At 42.7% G+C, this 13,398-nt stretch overlaps 1 protein-coding gene across 6 annotated transcripts in view; it reads right to left on the reverse strand.

Annotated features, from left to right (window-relative positions):
- Positions 1 to 51: 51 nt before the first annotated feature.
- kat6b (K(lysine) acetyltransferase 6B) overlaps positions 52 to 13,398 on the reverse strand; it is a 34,110-nt gene continuing 20,763 nt past the window's right edge. For 4 of the 6 annotated variants that reach the window (XM_028476390.1, XM_028476389.1, XM_028476392.1 and 1 more), the window contains 9 exons: positions 12,630 to 12,742; positions 12,156 to 12,297; positions 11,886 to 12,047; positions 11,443 to 11,536; positions 7,592 to 7,823; positions 6,566 to 6,725; positions 5,854 to 6,147; positions 4,211 to 4,523; positions 52 to 4,131 (listed from right to left, as the gene is read on the reverse strand). In XM_028476390.1, coding sequence (XP_028332191.1) covers positions 1,322 to 4,131; positions 4,211 to 4,523; positions 5,854 to 6,147; positions 6,566 to 6,725; positions 7,592 to 7,823; positions 11,443 to 11,536; positions 11,886 to 12,047; positions 12,156 to 12,297; positions 12,630 to 12,742 — 4,320 coding nt within the window. In that variant the 3' untranslated portion in view covers positions 52 to 1,321. The remainder of the gene's footprint in view (positions 4,132 to 4,210; positions 4,524 to 5,853; positions 6,148 to 6,565; positions 6,726 to 7,591; positions 7,824 to 11,442; positions 11,537 to 11,885; positions 12,048 to 12,155; positions 12,298 to 12,629; positions 12,743 to 13,398) is intronic. The other 2 variants (XM_028476393.1, XM_028476391.1) reach the window with 1 other exon arrangement.

Raw genomic sequence — 13,398 nt, forward strand, 5'->3', positions numbered from 1 at the left:
GAGTGGATTTAAGCTGGTAAATGGTTTTAAAAGTAAAAGAGAACAATTGAGTACATGGTCAATCATAATTTATTCTTATGCTAAAATGTACAGCATTTAGGTAACTGACAAAGGGAGAAAAGTCATAAATACAAGAATGTCATTCTGTCCGGTTTGTGTGCACATAGCCAGGTATTTCCCCCCTTGTTCTAACCAGCAACTCTGTACAGGTACAAAGGCTACAAAAGATCAATATAAACAAAAACACAAGAACAAGTTGCGTTTTACATGCAATCCATTAGCTTAGTTTGGTCTATTCACAGGCTTTAATCTTCTACACTTCAGTAAAATATAAATCCAACATTTTATAAAGATAGAAACAAATCTACAGGTGGAATGAAAACGTAGCTTTTAAAGGCATTATGTAAAATATCAACTTTGGACTAAATTTATAGTTTCTTTATTGTTATTCATCCTTATAATCACTTTAGTCTTTTTTAAAATCTGACACTTTGGGACATGTTTTTTTGAATGTTTTTTTTTTTTTTTTTTTTACATTTTCTGGGTACAAACACTAAGATATGCTTTAAATGACAGAAATCAGTCTGCTTTATTAAACAGAAAGCTGCCCAAGGAGATCTGTTACAAAAGATTTCAGAATTATACACACAGAGCAATAAAACCTCTCCAACCTATAACAGAAAACAGGACTAAAGTTTACATTTTTTTTATACATTATTAGATTTAACAAAATATAGTTTCATCTTTCTCCCAGCGGAGGGAAAAAAAACCTAATAAAGGCTGGATATTTTTAAAATGGCTTGCTATTAAGCACGACACTTGTACAGTACTACTCAATGCACTGTCACTAACAGAGACTGAAGCATGCTAGTTGTCACTTTACAAAATAAGTACAATAATTTAATTATACAAAGGCATGAGTATAGTACAAACTAATTGTCAGCACTGTTAGACAGGTACACTGAACAGCCACTATCTCCACTTGTAGCAGGCACATTAAATGGCTTCATTTGAGGCTGCTACACAACTGCAAGACCACGGATAAAATCTCTAGCTCCGGGTGTTGAACCCGCCCGGTCCAACGACACATCAGAGACGCTAACACTAGAGTTAAATAGATTCTCATCGTTATGATGTAAGGCTTCCCATCTGGAGGAAAAACAAAACAAAACAACCTTTTAGCATTAGCTTCAAAGTTTACTTACTGTTGAAAAGTTTTTGCATTCGTTCCAAGTGCTGCTGCTGGTTTTTATCTAATAATAATAAACAAAGAAAAAACAAGGCCAGATCAGTGCAAAAAACTGCACGTGCGGAGGAGCAGTTACCGCCTGATGAAAGGCCCTTTCAGCGACTGCTTGGACATGCCCGTGTTCATGTAACCATGGTGACCAGCTGGAGTGTACACCATGTTGCCATGTGGTGGAGCCTGCATGGACTGCTGGGGGTATGGCTGTGTTCCCATCATTCCCATCTGCATAGAGTACTGGGGTGACTGGTTCATGTAGGCGTGGTTGCCATGGTAGCCACTGTTCATCATGGGCTGGGTCATGCCGTAGCTGTTCATGGCGTTGAGCGAGGGCATGTTCATGGAGTTGACGTTGTAGGCGGGCGCCGGCATGATGTTCATGCTCATGTTCACGCGAGGCATGGTGGCCAGCGTCCTGGACGGCGCCTGCATGGCGACGGCCTGCGGGGCCCGCGTGTACATCTGCTGCTGGTGGTGCGACAGCGGGGCTGATTTAGAGCGCGACGACGCGTGGTTCTTGGAGGCCATTTGAGGTTGAATGCGCTGGGAAGGCGGGATGCCCATGTTGCGCTGCAGCATCATGGGTGGGGGTGAGCTGAGGGCCGGGGGCGGGGTCATGGTGGCCTGCACCTGGGGGTTGGGCACTCGATGCTGGGTCTGGGACAAAGACACCAGGCTGGAGTGCTGCGACGACAAGGACTGGGTGTTTGCATACGTGGTGATGGGGTGAGAGGCGGCGTGATTGAATGGCAGCGAGTGAGGATGGTCGATGAACGTGTTGGTGAACTGCTGCAGCTTGGCCAGACTCAGGCCCGATGCCTGGGAGTAGTGGCTGCCCCCGTACTCCCCCTGGTGGTTGATACGCTCGTAGAGGGCGAAGTTGGAGTTGCCTGACTCGGGAATGTCGGCCAGTTGCATGGTGGTAGTGAAGTTAGTGGGAATGGTGCACTGGGCCATGGGCTGCTGCTGGGCGTGCTGGGCGTGAAGGCTATGCTGGGCGTGCTGATTGTGCTGGCTGTGCTGATTGTGCTGCAGGAGGTGATTGTGATGGTGACTATGCTGGTTGTGGGGATTGTGTTGGCTGTGTTGGGGCAGCTGATTGTGTTGGCTGTGCTGATTGTGGGGGCCGTGCCTGCTGTGGGAGCTGTGGGTGGCGTGCTGGCTGCGCTGGCTGTGTTGACTGTGCTGGTTGTGCTGACTGTTGCTGGGGGGCCGCTCCACCACCACCACGCAGCCCTGCGGGGACTTTACGTTGCAGTGCGGCGGCGAGCTCAGGCTGTTCTGCTGGATCATGCCGCAGCCGCCCGGATTGACGGCGGCCATTTGCTGGCTCACGGCGCAGCTGCTCTGGGGCAGGGCGCTGGGGGGCATGTTGCCGTAAGAGCAGCTGTTCTGGGAGGGGCCCGACCCGCAGATGCTGCCCCCCATGGTGGAGTCGTAGCTGCTGGGGTTCTCATAGTTCTCTGTGGTACTCTCGATGCTGCCCAGGTCACTGAAGCCACTGTCCACCACCTGCTGGGAGTGGTCGGACACCGAGGGCACGTCCATCATGGGGCTGGTCTCCATGTTGTGAAGCGAGGGCACTGAGATGGCGCTGTGGTCTGGACTGATCTGAGTGTAGCTGCTCTCCAGGATGGACACGGCCGGGCTGCTGACGGAGCGCACGGATTGGCTGGGATGGGACTGTGCAGACGAGAGGGGGCTGCTGTGTTCTGACTGGGGGCAGTCATCTAGTGAGGTGCGCTGGGGACTCTGGGCCACGTGAGCGTAGGACTGCAGGTTTCTACAGGGCTCCTGGTTCTCCACACAGACCTGGAAAACACTCTCCCTCTCAGTCTCAGTCTCCTGCGTCAGCGACTGAACAGCTTGAGCCGTTTCTGAATCAATCTGTGGACACACTGGGGGGTCCTCCACCAGCACAGGATCCAGTGCCAGTCTCTCTGCGGGAGGCGCAGGCAGCAGGTGATTGGACGGGCTGGGTGGGGGCCCCTCTTCCGATTCAGAGTCTCCAGGATTATCCGAGTCGACTGTTTCTGTTGAAGTGACGACCGCTGCTGCTTCAGGTGGGGGTGTCGCTGTCCTCGTGGCCTCCTGAACCTCGTTAGCAGCAGCAGTTGGCTCCACTTCACTGCACAACGCTGCAGAATTCTGCTGAGTCACATCAATGCTGTTTCTTTCTTTTAGATCTAAAAAACGTGAGTTGGCTTCGAGTGTGTCTTTGGAGCTCGGATTCAACTCCTCTGTGCTGCCTGCAGGATCAGCTGCCTTTACGTGACCATCATCTTCATCATCTGCATCAAGATCCTCTCCACTGGTTCTCTTTTCGACCTTCTCCTCCTCCTCCTCCTCATCCTCTTCATTGTCATTTCCAAGTGATGGAGCCTGTTCTGTGTTGCGCTCTACATCTACAGCTGTCCTGGTTCTGCTCTCTGGCTGGTCTTCCTCGGGCAGGTCTGAAGCATCACTTCTGTCCACAGGCTGACTGGGAACAGTACCAGAGGAGGCAGCAGGTGAGCACGCAGGAGAAAAGACGGGCGATCCCTCAGGGGAGCTGGACTTCACGGAGCAGTGGTCCTCGGGGCTCGGGGGCTCTGATCGGAGATGAGCTGGTGAATCCTCGGGTCTCGTTGAGCATCCGTCCGCTTTGTTCCTCTCGTCAGCGCTGAGAACATCCTGGTCGTGTTCGTCTTTCGTGTCCTCTGCCTGAATGTGATGCTGCTCCGCCTCCATCGGAGTTTCTGGTGGCGTGTAGAGGTTCAGCTTGAAGCCCATCCTTCGTTCGTTCTTCAGGCGCCATTTAGGAGGACCTCGCTTCACTCCTTTGGGCCAGCCTTTCTTTCGTTTCACTGGACGAGGTTTGGGTCTTTTAGAGATACAATCAGCTCCTACAAAACAAAGAAGAATCAAATGAACCATCACGTCACCGAAACATTGAAAACAAGAAATCCGTTTAAATGGAAATACCTCGATTCCAGTGTTGCAGATTGTCTTTGTGAGCGTTTTTCTCCAGCCTTGGTCGGCCTCTCCCTCGTTTCATTGGTACACTCAGTTTCCTGTCCTCGTGTACATCCTCCTCCTCCTCCTCTTCCTCCTCATCTTCCTCTTCCAGCTCACCTACTCTGGAAGTGCGCTCCAGCAGCGGCATCGGACGCTCATCCTCCGAGTTTTCAAACGGCTCATTCAGCACCTCTGTCGTCTCGGAGATGGTTTCCGTCGTCACGCTGCTGTTTATTCTCTTTCGTTTGCGGCCTCTCTTCTTAAGAACAATGGTTCTCTGCTAGGGAGGGAAACACACAAAACGAAGCCAATGAAAACCCCAGTTTCAAACAAACACCCGTGTGAGGAAAGACCTGAAACCCAGACCACTAAGCGGATGACCCCATTGTGCTAAAAACCACAGTGCAAAGCGAAGTGTTTGAGCAAAGCAGCGTGGTGTGGAAAACCACAATGAGAAAGGCAGAGTTAGCAGAAACCACAGAAGTCTATGCAGTCGTTTCCCACAGGCTGTGCAACAACTTCAGCGCCTGCACAGAATTCACCCTGAGAAGAATCAATACAATACCTACAGTTATTGTACCAGAGTTCCCACACTTTTTTTTCACAATGATTTTTCAAAATGTTACCAAAATCTTTTACTAAACTTTTTCCATGACTTAGTCCTGAAGTGCTAAGATCTTTTCTTGCGCATGCATTTCCTGGTTTTTAGCATACGCCATCTGAAGTGATCTTACCCACACAAAGTTTTATAAATGAGGCAGAAAGTGAATATGTGAGATCTCATGATTCCCGCTCACTTTCACTTTGAGATAACGCTTAACATCTTTGGGGTTTAACATATTTTAAAAATTAAAATAAAATAGGCTATATTTCCAAAACAGTTAAAATATTCTATGACTTCAAGACTGGAAAATCGTTTCCTTTCTAAATCCATAACTTTTACAGGAATTTCATGACCATAGGGACCCTGTTATACAGATTTTAATGAATAAAAAAATAAAAAACACATCTTCCAGTCGCCCACGGGTTGTAGTATTATCTCCAGCACAAGGGGGCAGCACCATATAGACTGAACAGATGTGAAGAAATAAATTAACCATGACCACTGATAAATATACATGATTTAGCAGCAGTCTTCACACCTGCAGTGAACGCACAATCATCCATCTACAGCTGCAGACACAGAGGAGGACTTAAGAGGAAATAAAGAAGCTTTACTGAATTCATCAACAACTCATACAAGTACCCAAAATTGGTCCCTAATGAAAAGCAGAGGTTCCCAACCTTTTTTGGGTCGTGAGCCCATTTTGATATCACAAATGTCCGGCCTGTTTTTTTATTATTTGGTATATTGTCCTCTTATTTTGTGTGTTTTTGTTGCTATTTTTGTGAGTTGCTGGTAATATTTAATATGATTATCATTTTATACTAAAAAAAAAACATTATAAAACCCCATATTTTTTAACGCTTTCATTTGTTGATTTTCCTCTCCGTCTCTCTTAAGTATCCCCTGTAGTGCCATCAGGTACCTCTAGGGGAACAAGTACCCCCATTTGAGAAACACTGGTGTATAAAATGGCTAAATGACATTTACTGGCAAAGAAAGTCACCTTTCTCTTGGCTGCAAGCATTGCATGGGCTTTAGTGAGGATAGGCAGTGAGCCATCAGAATTGTCGTCGTCGTCATCATCATCATCGTTGTTGTCATCGTCGGCTTCGTCGTCGCTCTCCTCCTCCAGCTGCCGAGTGCGTCGTGCCCAGAAAGGTACGTGGCGCCGCTCGTAGGTTCTGTAGGGAACTTTGCAGTGGACCTTAGTGAGCGGCTGCCTGGCACTGTGAGTCATCGTGTAGCCCTCCCTCTCCTCCTTCTCCCAGCAACTGGCCTGTTCCTTCAGCCGCTCAGCCTGATAATTAAACAGACAAGATGCATTATCTCTGAGAAAGGCGCGCGCACAGATTCTACATCTGAGCAAGGAGGCTAATGGGAAAACAAGAGTTGGAGGATTAACATCATCACAAAGGAATCGCTGCAGGTTTCTCTTCATGATAAATGCAAACCTCTGATTAGATGTTGGCCCATTACGAAGGAATCACTTCTGTTATAAACAGCCATGGAAAAAAAATATCATTTCATGGAATATTCAGGACCATCAATTATGTACTGAAGTGATTTAGGGCAGATTTGCACAACATTAGATCCCTGCTGACAGGGAGAGTGCATCTCGCATTAATGACATCTATTTGAACTCCTCAGCTCATCAAACAAACACTCAATAACACCAATAAACAAACATCTAGTTTTCTCCAAGACAGAAAACTTACATCCTTCTCCACCTCCCTCTCCTCCTCCGACAGGACGGCGTTCAGGGTAGCAGAGGGCGTCCAGCGGAGCACGCCAGGGTCCAGCTCATTCGGGCGAGGGTCGGTTCTAAGCCTGTCCATGTGCCTTTGGATCAATCGCTCCCTTCTGATCAACACGATCCTGGGTCAAAAGATAACATGCATCTATAAGTCAAAGCTATATACCATATTTTCCGGGTTATTGAACGCACCGCTCTATTGGCCACATTCCAATAATTCAGCAATTTTCTAAGAAAAAGTCACAGAAAGCTCGCTCCGTCACATAGGCCACACCCTATTGGCTGATGAGGGTGCCCTTCAAAAGACTTCAGCCAATCAGAATGGGCAGGTAGGAGGGCTGCTATACTCCTGTTAATGGAGGTTTCCATGTATTTCCATGTATTCTGATCAGTTTCAACGGACGAAAGAAACACTAATATTCTGCCTCCTGACACTCGCTTTCACTGGACAAATGTGTAAAAAAAACGTCCTATATGCCGCAAAATACGGTATATTCAAAAAGATGTGACGATATTAAGAACTAGGATGTTGCTGACAACTTAACTAATTTTTGAATCTCTTGCACATATGATATGTCTACCTCCTAAACTGTAAGAGAAGCAATGTTCTTGAAAGGCCCTGTGTTAATGCTTTTTCTTTTTCTATATTTATATAAAACAAGTGACACTGAATTGCTTTGTAAGTATGAGTATAATCGGAAATAGCATCACTTTGAAAAAGCATATAATAAAAATATTTATGGGGAAAAAAGTGAGAAAAAAGCAAAGAGCCGGTGTGGTCAGAAGTGGACGTGTAGCTAAACACGAGCACAAAGACAAAGCAAGGTGCTCCGTGTCCTTGGGGGTGTTTAACCTGACTTACTTCTGTCAATATTAAGCAGCATTAATGGATATGCTGGTAAAAATACCCACTGGCCTGGATAAGTCAGCCGGCATGCAGGAGCGGCAGCACGGGGGCTCAAGGACAGCGCGCGCATCGAAAACTGACCTGCCATCCTGTCTGTCAATCATCCCGAGCTGCTGGAGAGTAGCGGCGATGTCGTGCGGACACATCCCAGTGGCCCTGCTTATTCCTTTAACACTGATGTGTTTATCTGGGTGCTTATAAAGGTACTCCAGTATGACACTTTTCCAATATGCCAGGTAGGATAAGCGACCCAGATCTGACAGCGGCTTCTCCGGGGAGCCGGCTTGTCCTTCTTGCCTGGTGAGAAGGTAACCTAAAAAGACAGATTTCAGACAGAAAAAAAGGGCTTTAGTCAAACTAGAGGCTGATGTTGCTGCTGGTGTTATTTCACATGGAAATTCAACCACCTTCAACACATTTGATTTGATTTTAAAAGCAGTGCATTTACCACAATAAGAAAATAATAACCCCTTGTAACACCTGCTCTCTGCCCTGCTTTTCTACATATTTGCATAGACACATGTATACATTTGTTGATTTTGTATATGTGAATGGTGAGTGGTTTTTGACTTACACTGGCAACACACACCTTAACTTAAGCACTTTAACTGTAATTCTGCTATTCATGCACTTTGTATTATTGATTGACTGATTATACTGTATTTTTGTACTTTAAGCCTTGTGAATAATGTTTGTTTTGTGACCTGCCTATGGACAACAGATGCAATTTAGCATTTTTGCTAACTCTGGCCTATTGACAATATGTAATTTATTTTACATTTGTTCATCAATGTGCACTGTCCATTTCAAATAAAAGTAATTCATTTTTATATTTAAAATACGGGCTCTGCACTCTGTAATAATGTATTTATTTCGTTAGCCTTTAGTACATTTTAAATTCATTTTTTTGTCTGATTCCTTTTTAAAGCTTTATTTTGCACTAAATAATGCATTAAATAATTTTGGCCATAATCGTGGAGCCCAAATTTCACTTGTGCGTTAAGCAGGGTTTTAATTACAATTCAATTATGATTACAGTCTGTAGCATTTTTTCCAATTGAGATTAAATTCCAAGTATTTTTTATCCTCAGATAGTCAGTCACAATTGTGTTCTCAATTACAATTAATCACAATTACTGAGCCTGAAATAAATAACCTAATAAAAGTGAACCTTCCTCTTGTGTTAGCATCTCTAATGCTAACGGGTCCTAAATCAGCTGTAAAATACACTAAAAACAAATATCTTTCATCAAATTTATTTCCTATCCGATCTTCTTAGGTTTCCTAATCAATGAAAATATAGGTTTTAATGGTGAAATGTGGAAAAGCTTGATATGAAACATATCTTAATAACTGTTAACTACATATGTGTAGAACTGTACATAGAACTGTAACATGGTTCCCCAGTTTAGCTTTAAATCACAATTGACATTTTTTATAGAATTTTCAATTACAAATTCAATTATCTGAACTTCATTCTTGTTTAATTATTTTGGTTTTTTTTTTGTGACATCATGAACTTTGACCCCTACTGATCTTTTTACTGGTAGGTCGTACAGCTTTGGTCCAATTAAAAAAAAATACTCCACTTGAGATGAGCTTTTCATAAATGTAAGCATCAAACTTCTACGATAAATATTCATAGAGATATGGAAAATGTCAGATTTTGACACTTGACGCGACCTTGACATTTTGGCTCCAAAAAGGTTAAAAAAAATAAAAAATAAAAAATAAATGTCCCTATGAGATGACATACATGTCATTAGTGCTGCATTAATAGCCTAGGAGGAGTTCTAGGACAAAGGAGTTGTGGAAGAAAAATAATAAGAACTCCTATGATTATAATGTATTTTCAATTGCCAATTACAATTACGCCATAATTGTAAATAATTACAAATAACGCAATTACTAGTGTTAGGATTGTGACACAAAATCAGATGCTTTGGATTCAAATAAGGCAATCAGCTTTCCACTCATCCACCTCCGTCAGAAGCTATGATACAAGGGCAACACACGGGGGTTGAAAGAAGAAAACAACGCGACAGGGCGACACAGACGAGCAGCTGGATGTCACCGCTCACAGAGGAATAGATGAACACAAAAAGGAAAACTAATACTAATATGTATCAGTGTGTAATTAGTTGTATAGCAGCCTAGTCAAGGGTCATCCATTATGAGCGGCATGAAATTAATTAATGCCTTTTAATGCGCAGCCACTACTGAGAACCAAACAAGCAAATCTAATCATCAAACAGTGAACACATAATATTCCAGTAATCATGACAGCATGCATAATAATGAAAAATAAAAAAGAGGAGAGAGCAATAACAAACACTCAGTGATGTTTAATACAGGAAACTAAATGAAAAGCTATTTTTAATAACAATTATATGACGAACAAAGCAAAGAAGAGCTTAACTGAGGAATAGTTCATCACAGAACAAGTTCTATAGAGAAACCAACCTGAGACAAAGTGCTCTGCTGCTACCACACAAAATACCACACAATCCTAATCTAAACAAGCACTTGTTCCAAAGCTACATTTTCCAATAAAGCCTTCAAAAAGCTCAGAACTCCACCTCCATCTCCCTTAATCCCTGTCTTTGTTATCAGCGCACTCTCAATATTGCAGATCCTGCCGCATTTCTGGGTCTCAATGGGTCCCAAAGTGAACAGGAAATCAAACGCTCCATTAGCACGTGTCCTCTCTGCAACTACTACTTCTCTTTCTCTTCCTCGTGCACAAAGTCAGCTCAGAGAATACTGTCAAAAACAATAAAAGGCCTATAATGACAAATAAAGTGTCTACCTAAACACAGAAATCCACTCAGAGCAGCATCTGTTTTCCTGACTGGACTGCGAGGCTTTAAATAATGCATGTGTTGCATTTGCTCGACTAAAACATAAAAGCTGTATCTACGCCTCATCACAGGTCCAACGAAAAAGTACAGGAAGTGTCGTCTATGGGAAAAGATCCTCAGACTGAGGCTGTTTTTGAAATGGCACTGTCGACGATATACTGTAAGAATGATTAGGATGATCAGCATTCCCACTAAAATATAATTCTAAGTTTCCCAAGATTAATTTGGAACCTCCAGCGTTAAAAACCTTAATCACACAGAGGCTAAATATCTCTGTTGATTCTCCACCTTTACTTTGAAAGTTCTGAAAACATTTGAAGTGAAAAAGTGACCAAGTAGAATATCAACATGTGCTCATTTGATCCATAAAACTCACGTCGATACATTTCATTCACACATTTTAGAAATTTCCTGAAACCCTCTATTGGTCTACTGACTAAACTTCTTGTTAACTCCAAAAGACGACTTAGACTTTCTTTATTGTCATTCAAACTTGAACTTTACAGTACAGATAAGAACGTAACTTTGTTGCATTGGCTCGTATTGCAGGATAAAACACAGTAGCAAGTATTTACATACAGTAAATAGTATTAAAAAAAATATGGTGCAACTATAAATAAATATCAAGAGGAAAAGTTATTTGTAAGATTCCTATACAGATGACAGATAAGTATATTGCACGTTTTGATGCATGAAACAAGAGCCCTATTTATAAAAAGCATTACAAAAATAATGGAAGACAAGAAGAGAAACTTTTGTTTTGAAAAGCGGATGTTAGATTTTTAGCTTGAAGCAGGTCCCAGGACCATTTAACGTTCCACTCGCAATGCATCATGGGACGGTTGAGTGTGAGTAGTGTGTCCACCATGCATACTTAAAAAATGTGAACACACTACATACTGTTTCTGATGTCAGACTTAGTATTAGTACATTAGTATGCCATTTTGTTGCGTTTCTTACCGATAATGAAAACGTCATGAACAAACACCCGTTATTTACCAAAACAGAAACGTGATGACCAATGGGAAACCATGGAGTTTTGTGGTCTGAGAGTAGCGTTAAGGAACTTACTGAAATCAATGAGGAACCTTCCAAATCCTTGCCTTTGGTACTGAGGCATGATCATTATGCAGGAGACATTGTACTTCTGCTGGCAAAGCTTTTCCTGAGGGAAGGAGAAACAGATCAAGTATGTCAGAGCTCTGCTGAAGCTGGCAATTTGCTGCACCTGCCATTGTCCTTGTCTGAGGCTGTGCAGAAACACACACGTGCGCGCGCGCACACACACACACACACACACGTTGGGGGGGGGGGGTCGCGCACACGACAAAGTCGGTGACGATGAATAACTTTTAATTTAATCTGTTTGTGAGAGTTTTCGATCACTCGCTTCATAGTTTTTTCTAAATATTGAAAGGGAACGTCAAAATCAGGAAAATTGAGAGAACAAAAACATACCCTTAAAATGGCAAAAAATGTCTTAGAATATTGGACATTTAATTTCTCCTACTTACCTTTGAAAAGTAGCCCACGAGATGACAGCCCTTCTCATCATTCTTCGTGAGTATGTAGAACAGAAACGGTTCCACGTCATAATACAAGGTCTTGTGGTCGAGGAAAAGCTTAGCGAGCAGGCAAAGGTTTTGGCAGAATAGTTTGCTGACGTTTCCGTCGACCTAAATATGAGACAAAAAATTAAAATAAAAATGTTCAAGCACTTCCTGTTTTCCTCTCATCGGTGGGATTTCACTGAGATCACTCTACGACTGTAAACAGAAGCTGACCTCGAACACGGAGAGGTCGTCCTTCCTGTAGATTTCATTGGCTGGTGGATGGAACCAGCCACACTTCTTTGTGTGTCTCTTGAGAATGTTTCTGCTTCTCATGTACTTCAGACAGAACTCGCACAGATAAAGCTTTTGTAATCTGTCAGAAACAAACGTAGGAGCACAAAATGCTTGAACGTTCAAATAAATAAATAAATAAAAGATCAGCAAACAGCAGGGATGTCTCCATCATTGTTTTTGAGTCCTGATCTTGAGTTGATTTTCAAGTTTTTAAGAATCTGCAGATTGCAATTGAAGGATGTCTGAAACTAAATGCTCCATGTGTTTTATTACATCTTTCACTTATAATATATATAGAAACCATCTCGTAAAAAAAACATTATCAAATGAATCCCAAAGTCCAAACTTTTCAATCCAATAAAGCCAATCTGACGACGATTTGTTGTAAATAAAGAAAAACAGCTGCCCTACCTTGAATATTCAGGTGGATACGGTGATGAGTACCAGGTCTGGATCTCATACGTTCCAAACTCAATGACAGCAGGGCATCGGATGGAGTCTGAGTTCATCAAAGATCCCGTTCTCTGTGAGGCAAACGGATAAATGCACACTGACTCAGAGCTGCAGTCTCGCTTATTACACGTCTCCATAATTGTAACGTGACTAAATGATATCAAGATTGAGCTTCACGGTTCTGAAATGAAAAATTGAAAAGTACAATATATCTGATCACGTTGGCCTGATTCACAGGCTTTACTCTCCTTTTTTTTTTTCCCTTAACGGTTTGTTTTTTATTTTTAGTCCATCTGAATCAAATAAGTGAAATAAATGAAGGTCATTTCATTTGACAATTAATCAAACAAGTGTGTCTTCATAACACAGTCACAAACTGCCAACTAATTCAGATTAAATTACATGAATTAAGAGTGTTTTTTTATGTTTAAATATTCATTGAAATTCATTGCGATACTCAGGAAAATATTAATAAAAACATGTCTAAACTCAGGATATTGAGAGGACATAAGGATGTAAATACAGGCTATGAGAGATGATAAGGAATGAAAGGAATAGTATCCAGGAATCTCAGGCTAAGAACAACAAATTCATGGGTTTGTGGTAAAAGTCGCGCTGGGAGGAAAATGATAGCATTGTGGGGCTCCTGAAAGTAGAATATTACAATAACATGCGGGAGACTTGGTGGTTTATTTTCACAGAGGAACCTTAGACTTTACACTTAATA

Source organism: Gouania willdenowi, chromosome 19, assembly GCF_900634775.1.
Source record: "Gouania willdenowi chromosome 19, fGouWil2.1, whole genome shotgun sequence".
NCBI lineage: Eukaryota > Metazoa > Chordata > Actinopteri > Blenniiformes > Gobiesocidae > Gouania > Gouania willdenowi.